The sequence below is a fragment of the Setaria italica genome, chromosome III (assembly GCF_000263155.2).
Source record: "Setaria italica strain Yugu1 chromosome III, Setaria_italica_v2.0, whole genome shotgun sequence".
Classification (NCBI taxonomy): Eukaryota; Viridiplantae; Streptophyta; class Magnoliopsida; order Poales; family Poaceae; genus Setaria; species Setaria italica.
The window spans coordinates 2,917,486-2,938,475 of NC_028452.1; the positions used below are offsets into that span (position 1 = coordinate 2,917,486).

The 20,990-nt window shown below is 44.8% G+C and overlaps 4 protein-coding genes across 5 annotated transcripts; 2 read left to right on the forward strand and 2 right to left on the reverse strand.

The window, feature by feature from the left end:
- Positions 1-4,151: 4,151 nt before the first annotated feature.
- Positions 4,152-6,551, forward strand: LOC101779688 (probable serine/threonine-protein kinase PBL25). The gene is made up of 5 exons (XM_004960304.4): positions 4,152-4,272; positions 4,909-5,132; positions 5,233-5,422; positions 5,531-5,922; positions 6,097-6,551. The coding sequence occupies exons 1-5, from the start codon at positions 4,152-4,154 to the stop codon at positions 6,508-6,510; spliced, it is 1,341 nt and encodes a 446-aa protein (XP_004960361.1). The 3' UTR covers positions 6,511-6,551.
- A 1,662-nt stretch (positions 6,552-8,213) lies between these two features.
- On the reverse strand, positions 8,214-11,708 carry LOC101778485 (isovaleryl-CoA dehydrogenase, mitochondrial). The gene is made up of 13 exons (XM_004960303.3): positions 11,364-11,708; positions 10,983-11,249; positions 10,830-10,874; positions 10,637-10,685; positions 10,442-10,551; positions 10,077-10,153; positions 9,913-9,963; positions 9,768-9,832; positions 9,334-9,488; positions 9,185-9,225; positions 9,058-9,112; positions 8,873-8,929; positions 8,214-8,533 (listed from the first exon to the last, which is right to left on the reverse strand). The coding sequence occupies exons 1-13, from the start codon at positions 11,481-11,483 to the stop codon at positions 8,387-8,389; spliced, it is 1,239 nt and encodes a 412-aa protein (XP_004960360.1). The 5' UTR covers positions 11,484-11,708; the 3' UTR covers positions 8,214-8,386.
- A 2,511-nt stretch (positions 11,709-14,219) lies between these two features.
- LOC101780089 (tetraspanin-6) lies at positions 14,220-16,269 on the forward strand. Of its 2 annotated transcripts, none has more exons than XM_004960307.4 (3): positions 14,220-15,016; positions 15,236-15,511; positions 15,865-16,269. In XM_004960307.4, exons 1-3 carry the CDS (start codon positions 14,516-14,518, stop codon positions 15,880-15,882), a joined length of 795 nt encoding a protein of 264 aa, XP_004960364.1. In that variant the 5' UTR covers positions 14,220-14,515; the 3' UTR covers positions 15,883-16,269. The 2 variants fall into 2 exon arrangements, with proteins under 2 accessions (XP_004960364.1, XP_004960363.1); XM_004960306.4 differs by having other exon boundaries at positions 14,224-15,016; positions 15,236-15,555.
- A 1,559-nt stretch (positions 16,270-17,828) lies between these two features.
- On the reverse strand, positions 17,829-19,558 carry LOC101781039. The gene is made up of 3 exons (XM_004960308.2): positions 19,152-19,558; positions 18,794-18,915; positions 17,829-18,274 (listed from the first exon to the last, which is right to left on the reverse strand). Exons 1-3 carry the CDS (start codon positions 19,423-19,425, stop codon positions 18,110-18,112), a joined length of 561 nt encoding a protein of 186 aa, XP_004960365.1. The 5' UTR covers positions 19,426-19,558; the 3' UTR covers positions 17,829-18,109.
- Positions 19,559-20,990: the final 1,432 nt, after the last annotated feature.

The window sequence follows — 20,990 nt, forward strand, 5'->3', positions numbered from 1 at the left end:
TCTCGAGATATTCTGCATTGTGAACAAAAAGGATTTGCTTTCTCTGATCCTACGATGACATCACCACAAGGATCGGCGAAATATCTATCTTTACAGGGGAAGGATTGCTTGCATTGGTGTGCGATCCTGTGCTTGGGCAGCCGGGCAGCAGCAACAAGAAGAGCTGAGCTGGCTGGCGCATGGCACGGAAAGCATCTATCTGTCTGTCGAATTTCAATCCAATCCATGGGCGAGCAGCTATCTTCTTCTTTCGTCTTGCGCTTGTGCACACATGGCGTGGAAGCCATCCATGATGCGTGTCACCAACCGAAAGTCGCCGCCATTAGTCCACCACTAGCAGGAGCACTAATCCTAACACCAGTGTACCCCTTTCTTCCCTACTAGAAAAGCACCACTGGTCGCTCTCACTCGCACCAACTGATGCCACTGTGAGCACGCATGGGGATTGTCGACATCCAGGTGCCCAAAATCATTGGCCTACTACTTGGCTATCCCGTGAACTCGATCAAGGACACTGTCATGTGAGCCCGGCGGCTGAAGAAGCCGGTGTGCCGGCACATAATTTTTTTTCTCAGGTAAGCCGGCTGGTTCGGTGGTTTCCGTGTGCCATCAGCTTAGAACACCCGCGTGTAGGCCTACGAGCCATCCGATCGGCCCCGTCAGCGTGGCGTGCAATCCGGACCGTCCAATGTTACCATGATTAGAGTTGGGAGGGACCGAGGGAGCATGGGCCAGTCATCAGGCCATCAGATTCCATGAGCAATGGATGTGCTAACCTCCTACGATGCGGATGATGAGATAGTACTATCTCATTTGGATGCTTCCGTGGTATTGCATTGTACTTGTCAACACAAGTTGCGAAGCGGTAGGGGTAGCATCACTGGCGACGGGTTGATCGATGCTCATCATCATCATACGTTTTCCGACGGCATCTTTGAACACGATCCGGATTCGGACTGGTGGTGACGTGGCATGTGAGTGGCAGATTGGTCTCTATGAGCGCAGCGAAGAATGTTCGGGCCTGTTTGGCTGCAGCGTCCTAAAATTTAGCACCTATCACATCGGATGTTTGATACTAATTAGGCCTATTAAACATAGGCTAATTACAAAACTAATTGCATAGATGGAGTCTAATTCGCGAGACGAATCTATTAAACCTAATTAGTCCATGATTTAACAATGTGGTGCTACAGTAACCATTTGCTAATGATGGATTAATTAGGCTTAATAGATTCATCTCGTGAATTAGTATAGGGGTTCTGCAATTAGTTTTATAATTAGCTCATGTTTAGTCCTTCTAATTTGCATCCGAACATCCGATATGACACTCCTAAAGTTTAGCATCTTGTATCAAACACCCCCGAAGTTGTCGGGGAAGGAATCGATCGGGTTGCAGCTTTCCTCGGAGCGGACCACGGGCAGAGGGGCGGTGGTATATCGAGTTTTTGTGAGCCAGTCGGGACGGTGAAGAGTCGCCGTCCGGCTGGGATTAACGCGCGTAATTTGATGGTTGGAATTTGGAAAAGGAGGGAGGGCCTAGCGGTCATTAATCACCTTGTTTTTCGTAGGTTTCGGTAGGAATGGTGGCTGACGTGGACAACGCAGCCGCAGGGCTTTCTTCAGCAGTGTACATGCAAGTAGCCAGGTCTCGTATTTTTCCAGTTTCTAGGCTCTGCTCCTCGTCTGTCTGTGCTATAGCGACCGGCGAGGGAATACAAGTGACGCAGGAGCATTCGAAGCGGGAATTACGATCCACTGTAGGTTGGCACGCACGCTCGCCTGGCGTGTGTCGCCATGCGAGAGGATAGCGGAGGACGGGAATGATACGCCACAAGTGCGTTGGTGGATGGAATTGGATAAGGAAGGGGAGACAAATAAACTGATGCGCTATCCTGCTCAGCAGCACGGTGTGGCTTGGCTCACCCAAGGCCTGCCACTGATCTCATCTGGACACTGCCCTGCCACGAAGCGAGTTTCTTTTCTTTTTTATAAAGCTTGGCACGAAACAAGTTGCAAAAGACGTACTGGTAGGAATACTGTCGCTCGCGCGACGGGTCATCACGTCTCACCGGACGCTTTGGCTACATCTTCCATCCAGGCGGCGCAGACGAAGGAACCGTGGCTCTGCTTGAGGGGAGAACATGAAGAAGACCTCCTCAGAACCGTCCGAAATTCCGCCGTGCTGGCGTGAGATGGACCCCCCGAAAGGAGGAATGATAATACAGATTTCTCACAAAAAGCGCAGAAAGAGAGAGGGAGCCGGGGCGTGGGAACTTTGCGAGCTTTTGGTGTAGCGTCGTTGTCGCCGGGCTGCTGGGATCAACGCTCGTATTACCTACCTGGCCGCTGCGTGTGGGGTTGAGAAGGATTTTATGGCGCTTGCCTTTTACTACAGGCTTCCTTTTCAGAAGGCCCAAAGATTTGGCGGTTGCTGAAGTGGACAAAAGATATCGCTGGGCTCTCTTTATGCGAGTCACAAACTACCACTAGTCGACTATTACTACACTCGTCGTGCTAATTCTCACCGAATGGATTGCTGCCTTGCTGGCCCGCACAGGAGAAAGAAGAAAAAGAAAGGGACCATAGTCTCCCAAGAAATTTCACGGTAGCTCTCGCACCAGTAACATGGATGCCCGTGTATTTTACCGATACCGAGTAACCCCACAACACGTACGAGTTGTCGAGTTCACTTGAACGGGCAGTCAATCTCAGTATTGTTGTGGCAGGACGCCAGGACCAGGCACCGGGACACACCAGCCCGCACCACATGTTCACCGTACCGTACTGACACGGTGCCGGGACCTGCAACTGCGCGCCCGCATGATCTCTGTGCCGTGGCTCACAGTACGTGGTGTGCCACTGCCATGGCATGGCAGGTAGGCAAGGGAAGCCACAGCTCCAATTCACGGCTGCTCTTTAATGACGCACGCAGATGGGCTTCAATTCATGGGGTTTCCGGTTTCCCTCACTTCACACTTCGGGCAGACGGGGACGCCGGCGAGAATTTTCGGCGTATTTATTGGGGCCTCAACTTACCACTTGCATATATATTCTGCAAGATCCACAGAGGTGAGACTTCTTTTAAGCCAATAGGCCCGGGGCGATAGGGCATTATTACGTAGCCCGATTCCATGGATTCTTTTTCGCCATATGGAGTAACAGATCTCACTGTATGGCCGGCCGGCCATTGGCCACCCAGTAGTCCTGCACCGCAGGCTGAAAAGGACCGCAGCGCCCACTCTGCAGTCTGCACTACAGCCTCTCACATGTCCTGCAGGCCTGGATCAGAATTTAGAAAGGACTACTATGATCAGGTAACAGTACAATTATAATGTGCCAGACAATCCCTTTGCATTGAGCCTATAGAAAGCAGTTTCTTTCCTTTTTTTTTCCATCTCTTTTACAATTTTACTTCTTGTCAAAACCTCAAAATGGCTGAGTTGTTTTGCTACCACATTCAGCAGCATGCCACCAGAGACCAGACAGATCAGACCCCTAGACAACTTGTGGTACGATGTAACCAATCCGTCGTGGCCACTGTCTGGAAAACCAAGTAGGCATCCAGATAAAACCGGCCAAAATTGGAACAATAAACGTATGAGCTTATCAAGCTCAACCCAGCTGACAGCTAGTTTCTAAGTGCAGCGCAGGTAAAACCCAGCGTGTTTCAATGCAATGCCATGCAGATCTCCTTAGAACAGAAAAATCAGCAGCAATTGTTTCTAGAATTGGAACTTCGCAAGGTAAAGACGATAGATCCAGCGTTGCATCCAGCGCATTAGCTGGGACACAGATCCTGGAAGACGCAGAGAGCTTCTAAGTTTAGGACCCCTATGACCCTATTCTTGGCTCAGCACATTCTCCGCCGCAAAGGCATGGAGAGGATGATCATCCCATTTGACCACATTTCCTCACAGGGGTCACATTTTCCGCGCACAAAGCACGAACAACAATCGATAACCTGGATAGGAGATCTTTAGCACAAGGAGGGAGGAGGCTGCATATAAAACTCTCACCCCGTGCTGCCATTCTCAACACAACGAGGTCTGTGGATTCGTCTGTGTGTGTTCTAGAGAGAAGGAAGAGGTTTACCAACTGCGGGAGCGGAGAGGAATAGGGATTCAAGGTTTCATACATACAGTTGGGGGAAGATGAGCTGCTTCGCATGCTTCAAGCCTGAGAAGAAGATGCCGTCGAGGAGGGCGGAGTCGAGGGAGGTCGCGGTCGTGAGGAAGTCCACGAGCCAGAATGAAGCGCCTCCCAGGGAATCTGGTAAGAATAATAAGATGCTCCTGCCACTGCTTGAAAACAAATAAGGAATTAGTTTGTTTTGTACTATTCCAACTGATAGCATAAACTACGTTGATTGGCAGCAGTGTCAATTAACAGGCCAAACAATCATAAGTAGCAAATTAAATACAATGTATTAGTGAAGATCCCTCAATACGTCCTCTTCTGCACAGCAGAGTTTTTGAAGTTGGATGCCAGTGGTTAAATAATACACTGTACCAAGTTCAGTGATTTCTTGCAGATGCCTTTTAGGCCTCCAAATACCGACCATTCAGAGCATCTGTGTTTAAGGCAAACCACACCCCTGTGCCACAGTATTCCCTTCTGGATATATGTGTATACAGTATACTCCTCAGAAAGTCTGGATCGAATCTTTGTAGCAATTTTCTTATGCACTGTCTCCTGCCAGTGTCACATGCATTTTGGTGTTATACTTGCCCCTGCAATTTATGTCTAGTTCTAAACTGTCATTGATCAAAGGAAGTGACTTTCACTAATATAACATGAATCATTGCATCCCATTCAAATTTGGTCAGCAAATGACAACAACAACTAGATCAACTAAATAAGTAGAAAATAGAAAATCTGTCTAATGTATGCTACAACTCACCTTTGCAGGGTCTATCAAGCCATCAATAGTCTCTTCAAAGCACAAGCACAAGCCATCATCTGAAACATCAACAAGTATCGAACCTCCTAAAGGAAGCTGTTCTGTTGCCAAAACCGCAAAAGCATTCACTTTCCGTGAGCTGGCTACAGCCACAAAGAACTTCCGTTCTGACTGCCTTCTTGGAGAAGGGGGCTTTGGTAGGGTCTACAAGGGCAAGCTTGAAAATGGGCAGGTACACACCAAACCAGCAAGCATTCAAACATTTACGCCAGGCACACTTGATTCATCTTCAGTAATCAGTGGCTGACTTATTTTTTCGTTTGCATTATCAGCTTGTTGCTGTCAAGCAACTAGACCTGAATGGGTTTCAAGGCAACAGGGAGTTCCTAGTTGAGGTCCTGATGCTCAGTCTACTGCACCATCCAAACCTGGTCAACTTGGTAGGCTATTGCGCAGACGGAGATCAAAGGCTTCTGGTGTACGAGTACATGGCGCTTGGTTCACTCGCAGACCACCTGCTTGGTAAGTGTTAGTCTTTCGTCTTCGATAGCGCATTCAGATAATGGCCCCTTAGCTGTAATTTGGTGAGCTAGATACTTAAAGAAGTTCAAATTTGAATTGTCATTGCAGATACCACTCCTGAACAAGTACCACTGAGTTGGCATATTAGGATGAAGATTGCCCATGGAACTGCTAAGGGGCTAGAATACCTCCATGAGAAGGCGAACCCCCCTGTTATCTACCGGGATCTCAAGTCCCCGAACATCCTTCTTGATGAGGAGTACAACCCTAAGCTCTCAGACTTTGGCCTTGCAAAGCTTGGCCCTGTTGGGGGAAAGACACACATCTCCACTCGGGTGATGGGAACATATGGGTACTGCGCTCCAGAATACATAAGAACAGGGCAGCTAACTGTCAAGACAGATGTGTACAGTTTTGGGGTTTTCCTATTGGAGTTGATCACAGGAAGAAGAGCAGTGGATTCCTCCAGACCAACAAGTGAACAAGTCCTAGTTAACTGGGTATGTACTAAATTTTTATTCTATTACACCACATATATACTCATAATTTGCTTGCCCATAGAATTTCATATATCACTAAGAGCAACACCACACACATGGAAAATGCATATGAACAGTCATAAATAAGTTATGGTGCAAGGTTTTCTGACTGTTAAATTCATGTGTGATCAACAGGCCAAGCCCATGCTGAGAGACAGAAAGAGATACAGTGAGCTAGTAGACCCTCTTCTCAGAGGCGAGTACACAGAGAGGGACTTGGGCCAGGCTGTGGGCGTGGCAGCAATGTGCCTACAAGAGGAAGCCTCAGTCCGGCCTTACATGAGTGATGCTGTTGTTGCACTAGGATTCCTTGCAGAAGTTCCTGCTGGCTATAAAGCGAAGTCTAGCCCTATACCCCAAATGAAACAAGTTGAAGATCCCTCATTAACTAGCAGCTCTAAGCAAGATAAGAACACATATGATCGTCAAAAAGCTGTTGTGGAGGCCATTGAGTGGGGCTCACTGAGGCAAAAACAGAAGTCTCAAAGTCCACAAAAGAAAGCTCAAAGTCAAGGAATATCATCCCCTCCAGAAGCCAACAGGTTGTGAAAATCACATCTGTGGAGTAAAATATACTAGACCAGCCTAGCTTGTAACCTCGCAATTTTGTACAAGCCTCAGGGCTAAAAATTGTCATGCATAGTTAAGAGTTTGTAAGTCAAGTCCTTGCCTCCTAAGGGTGTAAGTGATCTATAGTACTCACTGCCGCTGCTAACATGTATGCATCGTGTCCAGAAGAAATTCTTATTCCATCTCTTCTATAGATATAGCCCTTTGGATCTACAAACTACAATAACCGATCATTGTTTACCCCTCTATCTAACATCTGTATAAGAGAATAGAAAGGAGCACATTGAGGTTCGTCTATTCCTTTGCAGCAGTGGAAAAGCAAATAAATAATACTCTCATACACATAGTGGGTGTTTTGAATGCACTAATCTATTTAGCTACAACATACCAAAGCATCAAAGAAACTCATGTGGCAATGAAAGCTACAGAGCCACTTCCACTCTCTTTTACTATGAATACACTTTTTTAAGACAGAGCCTTTCTAATAAACCTTGCAGCAAAGCTCTTGCTGTCCTTTTAAAAACTATTTAGAGCCTTTCTGGAAAGGTAGGACTGCTCAAGGATTTTGGATTGTAATGTAATCCCACCACCCCAATCCAAGCAGGCTGATAATTGACTTGCAGCAATGATGTTACCAACTTTGGTAGTGTTGCACCGAAGTACTTGTGTCAACAAAACCCTATAACTTAAGTGAGTGATCCATTATTTACTACACAGCAGCAAATGTCAGAGAGTCTTGTAGTTGCTTAAAATTGGTTTTGGGTTTGTTAATATAATTAGCATATAATGGATCATTCTAGCTATGTTTCATATGCCAAGTCGCCAACCGCACATGGAAATCTTAAGCTGTTAAAAGAACAACAATTTAAATAGCCTCGACAAAGTAATGAACCCTACAACATGGACCACATGAACTAAGGGATCAAGTAATGGCTGCAAACTCAACTACTCAAGTACAACAAGTTTTTCTTAACATGGACTCTCCAGATGAGCCCGAGCACTAAAGTAATGATGCATCACTGTGAAAATTAAGCCCCAACAAACTATAAAAAAATGTTCAGAATATGCAACTAACTTCATCAATCTTTAGTTCTTCAATGTTATTATCAGGGCAGCCTATTATCAGATATTCCGATCACTAGTTGTCTTCTGAATTTCTACTGTCATGTTTTCTCCCCAAAAGGGAAGATTCTTACTATAGTGACTGTCAGTGTTAACTCACATTTGTTTCCCAAAACATTAATCATAGCTTCCATGTGTGGCCTATGTAAATCAAATTTTGTTTTTTTTTTTGCTATTTGCCTGCTCAAAACAAGTTTGAATTATCATTATTTTCAGATCATTTGGAATAAAATCCTCAATATAAAAAAAAAACCACCTCAACTAAGTGCTCCAATGTTGTTGTTCAGGATTCGAAGTTAAAACAAGATGGAACCTATGGAGGAGCTATCTAAGATATTCTGATATAAATATTCCCTAATCCCTATGAGAACAATGGCTCTACTCTGCACTTTTGGAACCATCGATACCATGTACTTTGTTTAAACCTTGCAAACCCCCCAACAGAAATTGACTGTTAGTGTTTCTTGTCTATGTTCTATTTATAAAATGTGACTGGCCAACCATGCATAAGTCACAGCACCGCATTTAAAACTTTGCAGACAAAACATAGAGCCACAGCAAGTACAAGGAAGTGAACTTTATTTGATGAATATTGGAGTTATACAAAAGCATGAGACTGCTAGGATATAACAGAATCAACTTTTTGAACCGCATGGGTTGCTAAATATCTAAATCCCGCTCACCTCCTCCAGTTCATAATGAACATTGATATCTGGCTTGCAAAATAACAATTTCAGTCCTCTTTGAAGAGCTCACGGCCAATTATCATTCTTCTTATCTCACTAGTACCAGCACCAATCTCAAACAGTTTTGCATCTCTCAGGAGACGGCCAGTTGGGTACTCATTTATGTACCCATTGCCACCAAGACACTGGATTGCCTGCCATAGTGAAAGGGTTACGCTCAATTAGTGGGCCATCCAAAAAACAATGATACATGCTACAAATTATTAGTTCCAAATCTAAAAGCCTGTTGTGATCCATAATATTGGAAACTGCAATAGAGTGATTTAATATGAATTGTTTGTCAGAAGAGGGCAAATTGAGTTTAGAGATAACTGTAACGCAAATGCAAAATTTGCGAGGTCAAATATTATCTCCTCAGGGAAAGAAAAATGGCTAGGTACATGATGTCCGATCACATCCTTAATAATTCACGAAAAAACAACACAAGAATATGGGTTAACAAAATCCCCAATAAACTGAAGAGAGGTTTTTACCTGAAGTGCAACTTGGGTTGCCCTTTCAGCAGCAAAGAGAATTACTCCTGCACAATCCTGATTAAAAAGATTTGTATGAGATGAACTACTCGCTTGATTTTGTCTTGAGAAGAACTACATGCAGGCAGTGCAGAAACAGAAGTTCAGAGGAATAGTAATGATATTTCATAAACTTATAAGGGTACCTTGCGGTCAACTTTGCCATTATCACAGTCCCTAGCAACTGAGTATACAAATGATCTGAAGGAAAAATGAAACAGAAGTAAGAAGACATTCAAATCTTATAAGCAAAAGTTTTGAGGAGGCTCCTACCTTGATGATTGCAGGGAGGTGTACATATCAGCCATTTTACCCTGCATTAGAAGCATGGTCATTATTATTAGTGCCACGCCTATATTAATAAAATGTTGCACCAAGGAACACGAGAAAACAGGACATAAGTGACAGCTACATGAATTTACCTGTATGAACTGAAATTCACCAATTGGACGGCCAAATTGCTCCCTCTGGCGAACATATGGAAGTACGGCATCAAGGCATGCCTGCATGAGGCCAATGGGACCTGCAGCTAATACAAGCCTTTCCAGATCAAGCCCTGACATCATGACATAAACACCTGCGACAAGAAAAGGCATAGAGATTTCAAGTGAGTATCTCGTTAAGAGAACTCTTTTTTAGTTTTACAGACTTCTGCGTGATAGTACGATAGAACTATAATAGTTTCCCATGTGAAGAATATCTTTGCCTTCTTATTTAGATATTATAAATTTATAATTCCAATCTTTATGCCATGCTTACTGCACAGGCAACTAAGTAACTAACTATAAACAACAAAGCAAAAACCCGGGACAGGAACTTATCTAGAATGAGCATCAAAACAATCAGGAGATAATACCTTTGCCTTCTTCACCAAGAACATTTTCGTGTGGCACAAAGCAGTTCTCAAAAACAAGCTCACACCTGCAGAATAGATATCTGTTAAATTGGGGCCGAATTCATCATTTTAACTATCATGCGTAAGTAGAAACATCATATCATACGTATCGCTTCCTCGCATGCCAAGTTTGTCCAACTTCTGAGCAGTACTGAACCTGTAGGCATAAACAAAGTCCATCAGTACCATGATAAAGGAAGTTACAGAAAATAATAAAATATACATTTATGTTCAATCAAGCCCAATGAAAAGAATGGAGTGGTTCTGTACCCAGGCATCCCTTTCTCAATTATGAATGCGGTTATTCCTTTTGATCCTGCAGATAAATCTGTTTTTGCATAAACAACCTGCAAATCCCAACTTTCGTGAATTAGCAAGTGTGTTATGGCTGCATACAAACAGAAATTCTCTTCCAGCAAAGTGCCATGAAATTCAGGAAAAATCCTGAAAAAAAAATGTGTGACTCTGCTATCTGAATAAGCTCTCGATGTTAACACTACACATACATCCAAAATTCAACAGTGACTTAAGGAAGCACATCAAAACACCAAGGACGTGAAAAGGGCCACGGAACCAATCATACAAGTGTTGGAACAGCAGAAGGGAATGAATATCTAAGAGCTTCATGGAATTACCAGTGTCTGAGCAGAAGGCCCATTCGTGCACCACATCTTATTCCCATTGATGACATAACCACCGTCCACTTTCTCAGCTTTGCATTTCATACTGACCACATCGGAGCCCGCTGAAATTGCACAGGAGGAGCATCAGATCATGAGACCTTGTGCTGAAATCATGGAGGATAGCACACCAACTAAAATGATACTTACAGTTAGGTTCACTCATCGCTAACGCCCCGACATGCTCGCCACTGATCAGCTTTGGAAAAGGTAAAACAGGTTAACAAAATCCATCATCCCCCAAAACATTGGGGGCAAAAAAAGTACTGTTGAAGTGTTAAGCATTGCTATAACACTTAAAGAGTCTGATGAAGGAGACGGTGTTAACAGTCTGGGAACCCACCTTGGGTAGGTACTTCTGCTTTTGCGCAGGGTTGCCATGACGGACCTGCACAGAAACACCACGCACATTTGCAAATCGCTTTCGTATATGCTGTGATGGCAGCATGTGTCATAACCAAAGCAGAGTATTATTACTGTGGACCGATCACCGTACCAGCTGGTTGATGCAGAGATTGGAATGCGCGCCGTAGGAGAGGCCGACGGAGCCGGAGGCCCTGCTGATCTCCTCCATGGCGATGCAGTGGTACATGTACCCCAGCCCCATCCCGCCGTACTCCTCTGGCGCGGTGAGGCCGTGGAGGTTGAAGTCCCCCATGAGCTTCCACAGGTCCACGCCCTTGGGGAAATGGTTGGAGGCGTCGATCGCCGCGGCGTGAGGCGCGATGGCCTCCTGCGCGAACTTGTGCACGCTCTCCTTGAACTGGCGGGGGGAGCGAACGAGCAATCAAACATCAGGCAAGGGGAAATAAGAATGGCGATTCAACTGACGGCGCGAGCGAGCGAGCGAGACGAGACGAGATGAGACGGTGCGTACCTGCTCCTGCGTCTCGTCGAAGAGGAGGGAGGACGAGGAGAAGAGCCGCGCCGCCCCGCCGCCGCCGCCGGAGACGGCGGGGGCCGCGCGGCGGAGGATCGCCGGGAGCCACCGCTGCATCGTCGGCCGGAGCTTAGGTCGGGAGCGAAGCGAAGCGTGGTACGTAAACCAGCCGCTGTCTGTGGGTTATCAGCGCGCTAATGCAACTTTTAGCATGGGGGGAGGAGGGGGAAGACCACCCCACTAGTCTCTATCGGTCTTGCCCTCCCGACGTGCTGGGGTGGGTGGGGTGGGATGGGGGAGACGGCGAGCTTTCCAACAGGATGAGCTGGAGCCGGCGCGGCAGGCCGATCGGTCTGTTATCCACTCTGCTCTGCAGTCTCTGCACGCCGAACAGATAGATGATGACGACTGAGATGAGACGGATCGGGACGGCTCCTCCTCTCCCTCCTGTTTTCGTTTTCGTTTTCTCCTCCTTTTTATTGCCTGGTTGCTTATCTCTCCTCCCGTGCACAGCCTTCTTCGCTCAAAGTTGGGAGCATGACTCCCAAACGTGTTGGTTTTGGTTCCTCTTCCTCGTACGATTTTGAACTAAATTTTGCGCGGTGAACAAAAGTTTCGTCGAATTTCTTGCGGGCGCGGTGACCACTTCGAAGTTCGAACGGGAATTTCGAACGGATTCTTCGGAGGAAATCGCGCAAAACAGACTGGAGACCCCACCTCATGAAGTCATGATTGCTCTGCCCAAGGATGGTACAGTACAACCGCAACTTGTCCTCCGTTACAAAGGCACGTGTTGCCCATGCCTTCCTGTCCCGTCAGACGGTTTTGGGCCGAGCGGATGGCCCAAGATCCCAAGCGGGGGGCAGGCAGCCCGATAGAGAGAAAGGACGAAGCATTGTGGATGCAGCCCACGGAGTTGAAGGACTTGTTTGGGCCGGAGAGCTATGGGCTCTTGTTTGTTTGGCACGGTGGCGGCGTAAGGGAGTTATGGGCCGTTGTGGGCTTGGTGATATTATCATATTTGTTTTTTGCATCCTAAAAGAAGTTGCTTTTTTTTTTACTGCGTGAAATTTTGGGTTTAAACTCAAGAAAAGTTAGGCCTGGAACTTCCGGAGTTAAACCCCCGTGTTCCATATGAAAACAGCTCCATGAACTCTAAATCTTGGGAACCAGGCCTCAAACTCAAATTCTCTTCCGTTTTACGGCAAGCAAATAAAAGTTCGCCTTCTAAGTAATGATGAATCCTAATCCTAATATGATCGCTATTTCGGTTCCCAGGTCAGTAGGTCACTATACTGTTTAGAGTGCAAAATCAACAGCTCAAAAGAAATGTGAGCCCGTCATGAACCAAATAAAAATCATGCTAACTACCAGTAGTTTGCACCTCCAAAGTTCCATGGATCTTCACGCTTCGCGCTTGTGTGGTGGCGAGCTGGCGATCCAAAGCAGCAAAGCTTTCCCTTTTCCACCTTCCCCACACGACAAGCTTTTCCCCTAGTCCGTAGTCACAGTCACCACTACTCATCGTGTCACCTCTGCAATGCAATCACAGGTGAATCATTGCGTCAGGAGTCAGGACCTTTGTGCTGCATGTACTTCCTTTGTCTGTGCACACAAAGTTGCATTGCATGTCTCTGGTCCAAACTCCAAACAACAAAAAATCCTCCAGAATACACACTGATTCGGTGATTCCAACACCACATGTGAATGATACTCCGCTCCCTGGTACTCAAGGCGGCTATATGTTAGTGACAAGACCTAAAAATGAGTATCAACAACTGACAGTTCTGAGGCTTAAAAAAAGATCAGCAACATAAACCCTTGTTTTACCAAAAGCAAAATGGAACAGCATTACAAGAGGTAGAATGCTCTAGACTAGCTCTCGAGCTCCTCAACGTTTCTGGATTCGGACGCCTGGTGCACTTTCTGTCTACCGAAGTACCAAGGTTTACAACATTCCTTCACATCAGAACTCAAGAAAAAGGCAGCACAAAAAAGCAGGCTCAACGTGAACCAATCCGCCATTTTTAAGTCACCTAATATAAGAAATTCCTAGCGTGCGGTGGCGCCCCATTTGTCGTTTGAACAAATTCCAAGCGCCTTCACCTGATTGCCTGCCAAGCTTATCCTGCTGAAAGGGCAAAAAAGAAGGAACGAAATCAGTCAGCAAAGAGATTAAAGCAAGCGCATATGAGATGCTTTTGATTTGCAATTTCTCTGGGCAAGACAAGTAAGGGCCCTTCTTTACTTGCAAAGCGAATACTGGTATGATGCGGCCATAAAGCAGAATTGCTTCATGCACTCGAATTCATGCAAAAGGGCATCTCCCTCCCTCTTATCCTTGCAAGCCCAGAACCAAGAACCACATGCCTTTTTTTAGTTTTTTTACTTCATGATTAAGCATCAAGTTGAGGCTAAGGCATCCCACCCACACATCTCCCAAAAATTCCCACCATAATTCTGCCACTTTTTCAAGCAGAATCGATACCGATGAAACAAATCAAATCGAAGAGAAGTTTTATTCTTATTCCACGAAACAAGCAAACTGTAGCAAGTGGATATGAAAAAAACAGGTGCTCCTTCAACATATTACAACAGAAACTCTCAAATGTGCTTCTTTGATGCTCCAGGAATTGGTCAAGAGTACTCAAATATGGAAGCTTCATAAACTCAACAGCAGCAGCGCTGTACTATATTTCACTCACAAAAGATATTTGAAAGGGAAAATACAGAGTGAAGGCTGAAAACACGGAACCGTAAGAAAACATACACACGTCACGATGGGAGATGGTAGTGCAAAGAGCTAAAAGCTTTCAATAAAAAAGTGAGAACGCAAAAAAGCAAGCAAGGGGTGCATAAGATTTCCAAACCATCAGAGCATTATTAAAGACAGGCCGCCACAAAGCAAACCCAAGCATAGAATACACACAAGCACCCCTTCAAGAGGCACTTACACGCACAGACACCAGGATCAAAAAGTTGTCCAAGGGAAGAAGAAAAGCACTCATACTTGCACCAGACCACTCAGAGAAACGCCACTCCAATCAGTAGAGCTGGACACAAGACCCTGCACCAATCATAGCCATATCATATAAACCAAGGGCAGAGCACCCAAGAACACAGCAAGAGCAAGCAGGAACAGCGACAAGATGTATCCTTACCGCTTCAGCAATGTGCTGATCGGCTACCTTAACCTGGGGACGCTCCTCGCCTCGATTCCAATCATCGGGGCGGGGCTCTGGCTCGCCAAGGGCTCCAACACGACATGCTCCTCGATTCTGCAGACGCCACTCCTCGTCATCGGCTTTGTCGTGCTCCTCATCTCTCTTGCTGGCTTCGTGGGCGCCTGCTTCCATGTCGCTTGGGCGCTGTGGCTGTACCTCTTCGCCATTATGCTCCTCATCGCTTTCCTTCTTGGGATCACAGCGTTCGGGTTCGCAGTCACAGCAGGAGGCGGAGGCACACAGATTCCAGGAAGGCCTTACAGGGAGTACCACATCTCAGACTATTCCTCATGGCTCCAGCACCACATGCAGGACATGAAGTACTGGAGGCCAGCCCTTGCCTGTGTGGTTGGCTCCAAGGCCTGTGACAAGATTGAGAGCTGGACTCCAATGGATTACCTCCAGCATGATCTCACACCAATACAGGTTTGCCCTATCAGCGACTGGTTGATTTTGTTTTCGATTTAATTGTCTGTGTTACTGCTCCTATCCTATATTCACTATCCATAGTTTAGCCTAGATTATCAATTCAACCTAGCTCTTTTCTGTCAAGAAACAAGATTGTCTACTGCTTTTAGTTTCGAAATTTTGACTGCTGCTGCCTTCCATGGCTCTAAGACACTAAAACCCTGAACTATCCTGCAGTCCGGTTGCTGCAAACCACCAACAGCGTGCCAATACAGTGGGGGCATGCCCGTCGGAGCGCAGGACGAGGACTGCTATCGGTGGAACAATGCCCCAAACATCCTCTGCTACCAGTGCAACTCGTGCAAGGCTGGCGTGATGGAGCAGATCCGCCAGGACTGGCACAAGATCTCCGTCCTCAACGTCATCGTGCTCGTGGCCCTCATCTGCATCTGCTCCTGTGGGTGCTGCGCCTTCAGAAATGCTCGCCGCTCCTTGTCCGAGTACCCATACGGGGTAAACCGCATGTCCAAGATAAACCCACGCTGGGACTACTACTGGTACTCAGCAAAAAAAAATTATGTTTTTACTCTCTTTTTTCCCATTTGGCACCTCTTTTTTTCTTCGTAAAATTGATTTCAGCACTGAAAATGCAAAACTATATAGGCAAAAGTGGAAAATGAGGAAGTTTATGGAGCATAAACAATCCCATGACCAAAAAGAAAACATCAATCATTAAGATTTTTTTTATAAAGGATAAAGGAGATATTTTTTATTGTATCCTCACCCTTACGCAGTATATATATACCAAATTTCCCCCCAAATGTTTTCTGTGGTTTTGACACGGTTTTTTGGTTTGTTTGCTGTAGGTTGCGATGGTTCCGTGATAGGAGAGAACAGCTCTACTAGGCTAGCCCTTGGTTCTCAGAATCTCAGTGCTTGTATGATATTTTGCTCCTACTCTATATTCTGTCAAGATATAATAATACTTGAGAGCTGGGTTAGCTTCTGTGGTATACTCTATTTGATTTTAGTTGTACAGTTCCTTACATCCCTCCAAGTTTGTATAATTAAGCTTGTGCAGATGTTTGAGTTAGAGGAGAGTAGCAGATCAAGTAAACAGGATGTATAGTCTTTCCAGTTTCCACTTTTCACTGGTTCAGTATTACCCGAACTCAAACACAGAAGGGCAATGTTCCAGAAATAGGTTCACAAGATTTGCATGTGTCAAAACTGTAGTACATTCCAAAGCAAAACTACTAGTCCTAACTGAATGTTTGTCTCCTAAACATCCTTTCTCTTCAGTTATATCCCAGGTAACTTATCAACAGTTTCCACTTTTCACTGGTGCAGTATTACCCGAATTCAAACACAGATGGGCAATGTTCCAGAAATAGGTAAATAGGTTCACAAGAATTCCAAAAGGAAACAAGTGAAGGCATACAAAACAAAAGGTACACAAATAACAAAAGAATCTGATGCAACCGCAATCATTAATGGGATCAAATATGATTGGATTTGATTATTATAGAATATATTCACATTGACCTTTTATTGCATGTTGAACTGGTACTGATACCAGAGCTTCTCACGGCACAATGGTAGAACTATGAAAAACCCTGAAACCATCCCGAGTTCGATGCTGAGGTACTCTTCTTTAAGACAAAACCAGGACGTCTCTCCCTTTGGTTGATTTTTTTAATTGGCATCTGATATGGTGCAGCAATTTGTGTCATATCAGAATAACACTAACCCCAATCTCGTGGGGAGAATAACACAAACCCAATCTCATATGGAGAACCTCAAAAGGTGGCAACAGTTTATTGGACCAGACTTGCCTCAAGTTCTGAAATAATCTGTGTTTTGAAAGCTACTGTCCAGTGACCCACATCAGCTTGCAATAGTTTAACAAGGATTATGGTGCAAAGAACAACCGTGTTGTCCAACAGGAGTATCTACTGCTCCATATTGGACAAAAAACAACTAAAATTGTCTATCCACTTCAAATTCTGGAACATAATTTAGCAAGAAATAGTCTAAAATGCGGAACGCAGACAGCCCCTCAATGGAGAGTGATTTGGAGCAGTAGGATGTGTATCTCACTTCAAAGTATTCATCATTACCCACTTGGTTACAGTCCGCAACATGATTTGGCTTGATCACCACACACCTCAAACTCCAGAGGGTATATCATCCATTCCAGCTAAAACTTTTTTTATTTCTAGTTAATTCTTAAATTCCAAATACTGAAAAGTGAAAACCACTCAATGGGATTAAGAAGTTTATAGGTGATTGAAACTAACCGTTTCAAAGATGCCTAGAACAGTAGAACCCTTGAGGACCCGCCATGTAACCATGCATTGGGCCATCAAAGGTAAACTAGTTTATAGACTGGCTGGAAGCAGCCAGGGCAGGCCATGTTATTGACCACCTGTTTATAGGCTATGGCCTTGATGGTTGTAATGAGCAGTTGGGAAAGTTAGACCATGCGAAGGATAATTATGTAGTCATCACTGGTAAATCTAAACCAGAATTGCCAGACAGCTACACTGTGGAGAGGCGGGGCCAGAATGCGGCAGACAGGAAGTGTGCTACCATGAAGAGTGCCACTTGTGATGACTGGAGGCAGTGGAATACCAATCTGCATCTACTTCATAAATAGTTTTTTTAGAATCGCTACTATCATTCAGATATTTTGCAATCCAATGTAAACAGCATCAGATACATCAAAACCGAGGGAACAGATGACGGAGAGTGAAGAGGAGCAATAGATTTGCAACCATAAGTTGTTTCAATACTGGCAGCAACTTCAAACGAAATTCTGTATCATCAATGAAACAAAATTGTAGGTTGCAGGCACTGGTCATTCGAGGTTCCCAGCAGACAAAAACCAGCATATCACTTATTCTAAATACATCACCGAACACAAACTCCAAACTTGGATTTATGAAATTCATATTAAAACCAGTTCCAGCATTTCATATTACTGTTGAAAGAAGTGGTACAGCTAGTCTTCCATCACAAGAATTGTGACATTAGACTATCTAGAAAAAAGGGGCGGAAATGCAGCAGCAGAAACAAGTTAGACGCCTTGCCATTTTCCAGAGCAGCTCCTTAAGCCATTGCAGCTTTCTTTTCTTCCTCGAGCTGTTTTAGCTCTATCAATCTTTCTGTCCATGCCCGATCTCTTGCCACAGCAGCCATCTTCCTTTCTGTTCGTTCTGCCTCCTTTCTCTTAACAGCAGCAGAATACTGTGCCCTGCGCTTCTTCTTTTCAGCCTGTACAAGTAAGACATGCATTTAAGCATTTGATTAGAAACTAAGGGCAATACATCAACCATACCTAAAATAGAGAGGTCAGATCAAAGTAATCAAGCAAATCAACAGCCATAAGCAAGTGGTATAACTTAAGTCTAGCAAGTGGCAAACTAAACCCTCATCCTATACAGGCCAGTATTGTGCGTCTAACACAGGTACAAAGGTGCATTTGGGGTTCAAGAAAATGACATAAATTTAACATCACGAGGAAAAACACGAAACGAAATATAAAGCAGTTATTATATGTAGTTCCAGTTCATCACGATACTCGGGACTGCTAGGTGGCATATATCACCAACTGCAAAGATTTTATTTGTCAATCTTTTCATTCCGTTTCATACTGAACCTAAAGGTAGCTTGGATTGCAGAGAATAATTGAACATTATAGCAGGATGCGCAACAGGACATCCATAAGTAACTTGTTGTTATTATAAATTTACAATAATAACAACTGGTATAAAGAATGGAACGAGGGTTAACCATGATAAAGTCCTTGCGCTGCTTGATCCGCTTCTTCTCCTTTCTCCCTTGCACACTCCCTTTGTTTGGCTGGCTAGTTGGTATGGGCTCCTCAGGATTGCACTTCACCCAGTAATATGGACCTACGGGCGAACAGCAGCATCACCATCCGTTACAAAATTAAACAAGGATAGATGGACGATCAACGCTACATTTAATCCATGAAACGTCACAAAAACTCTGTAAATAAACTGCTGAACAGAGACATATTTCTATTGAGCTGCGAAATTCGAAGGAATGGAATAATACAATTGCAAAAATAGTCCGGATCGAAGCATTTTGACTGCTAAAAACGAAAGGCTGAAGAAATCGTCCACACCTTTGGGGCGCAAGCTGGCCCTCTTCCGCCGGTTGGCGAAGCCCGGCCGGCGCTTCGGGAACCGGGTGTTCATGAGCCCGCCGAAGAGGGTGGCCCCCATGGCCGGCGCCTGCGAGGCAGTGGCGGCGGCGGAGAAGGGGCGGAACCCGATCGGATCCAGGAGCCAAAGACGAGCGGGAGGAGGAGGAAGCGGATGCGGGGTGTGCCGGAGGAGAGCCGCCGCCGGCGAGGAGAGCGGCGGCAGGGCTCGCCGGAGAGCTCGGAGGAGCGCCATCGAAGAAGGTTCTAGAAGGTCGCTGCCTTGATCGGTTAGGGTTTTAGCAGGGAAGGGTGTGCGCGCGGGCGGGCCGCCACGGAGAACTGGAGAAGGCAGGGGCGAGTGTGCTGTGTGCGTCAGGCCGTGCGACGGTGCGAATGGCGCACTTGACAGTTTACGCAAACGGTGTCGTAAAGCGTACTTGGGGAGGAAAAACTGTGGGCGTTAAGACGAGGGCTTTTTTAAGCAAATTTCATAACTTCTTTTATTTTAAAAATAAATAACATTTCAGGATTTAGTAAGAGTGCTTTATGCAGGACACACAAAATAAACTTCTATATAGCATATTCCATAGAATGTTCGCACACAACACGACATGACAACTCATGAATATTGCGGGAAGTTTCAAAAAATCAGCTAACATCTTCCTGGTTTCACACTAAGTCCAACCTTTTTGATGCATTTAAGAGCCACATCAGTCTTTGTGCTTCCTCACTCTCTCTCTCTCCCCCTCCCCTCAATCTTTATCCTCACACAACATATGTACATAGCCATGGTTTCATCATCCATCGGTGAGGATCTATAACCTTCCTCACCTCTTGACCACAAACACATTTGCAGATACTAAGAAGGCGATTTATAAGAGTAGATGAATACATCGGAGACCAATCATCGGGATGTTTGTGTCTTCCGCTCCTCATTTTTCTCTATAGGTATCCTTTATTTATGATATTCTTCAATTTCAGCGAATCTTTTCTGGCAACTATTTATCGAAAATCTGTCCATAACCCTTTTGATAAAATAATTCTTCTATATAATATCTTTACTCTTTTTTTGCTTTTATGTGATACAAGAATTTTGAATAAAAAAGGTGAAAAAATGTTTCTATGAATTGAAAAAAAAATCGTGATTTTTTGGATGTGTGTTTTTGTTATTTTCGATTAAATTATTATGGTTCCTAAGACATTGCTAAACATTAAAAAAAACTTCTAGACCCTGGATAAGATGAGCGGTGCACGACAATGCTAAGGCCTCTATCATATTTGTCGTGCGCTACTCTTGGACTTACCTGGACATGATGCATCTCTTTTTTTTCTACTTTTCTCTATGCCATCCAATTGTTTTTATCGTGTGTTGCCTCTTGCACATCTATTATATTCCATCTCCTCTTTTGTTATCACTAGTGTGCCACCGTCACCCAATAACAGATGTTTTGGGTTTGGTGGGATGTGAAAAATTGTGATATTAGCTTGACACTACTATAATGAGGTGGTAAGACAATGATGATGACGATGATGATAGAGCCATAAGCAGTGAGTAGAGCCAATGGCGACGACAGCCATTGCATATCTAGAGGTGGGACCTACTAGAGGTGGTCTGCGTGATTAGTAGGTTGCGTAGGTTGGGAAGTGCGAGTCACAAGGCACCTTTTTATCTTTTTCTCATATTTTGTTTCCTGATCATCCCTTATCTAGGTTCAAATCTTGCAAAAAGGGCATGTGGCCAAATACATGTGAACGTGAAGAAAACATGTTGCTCTAGAACCTAGCCCCCACCCCCACCCCATGCTATTGGGATGCGTG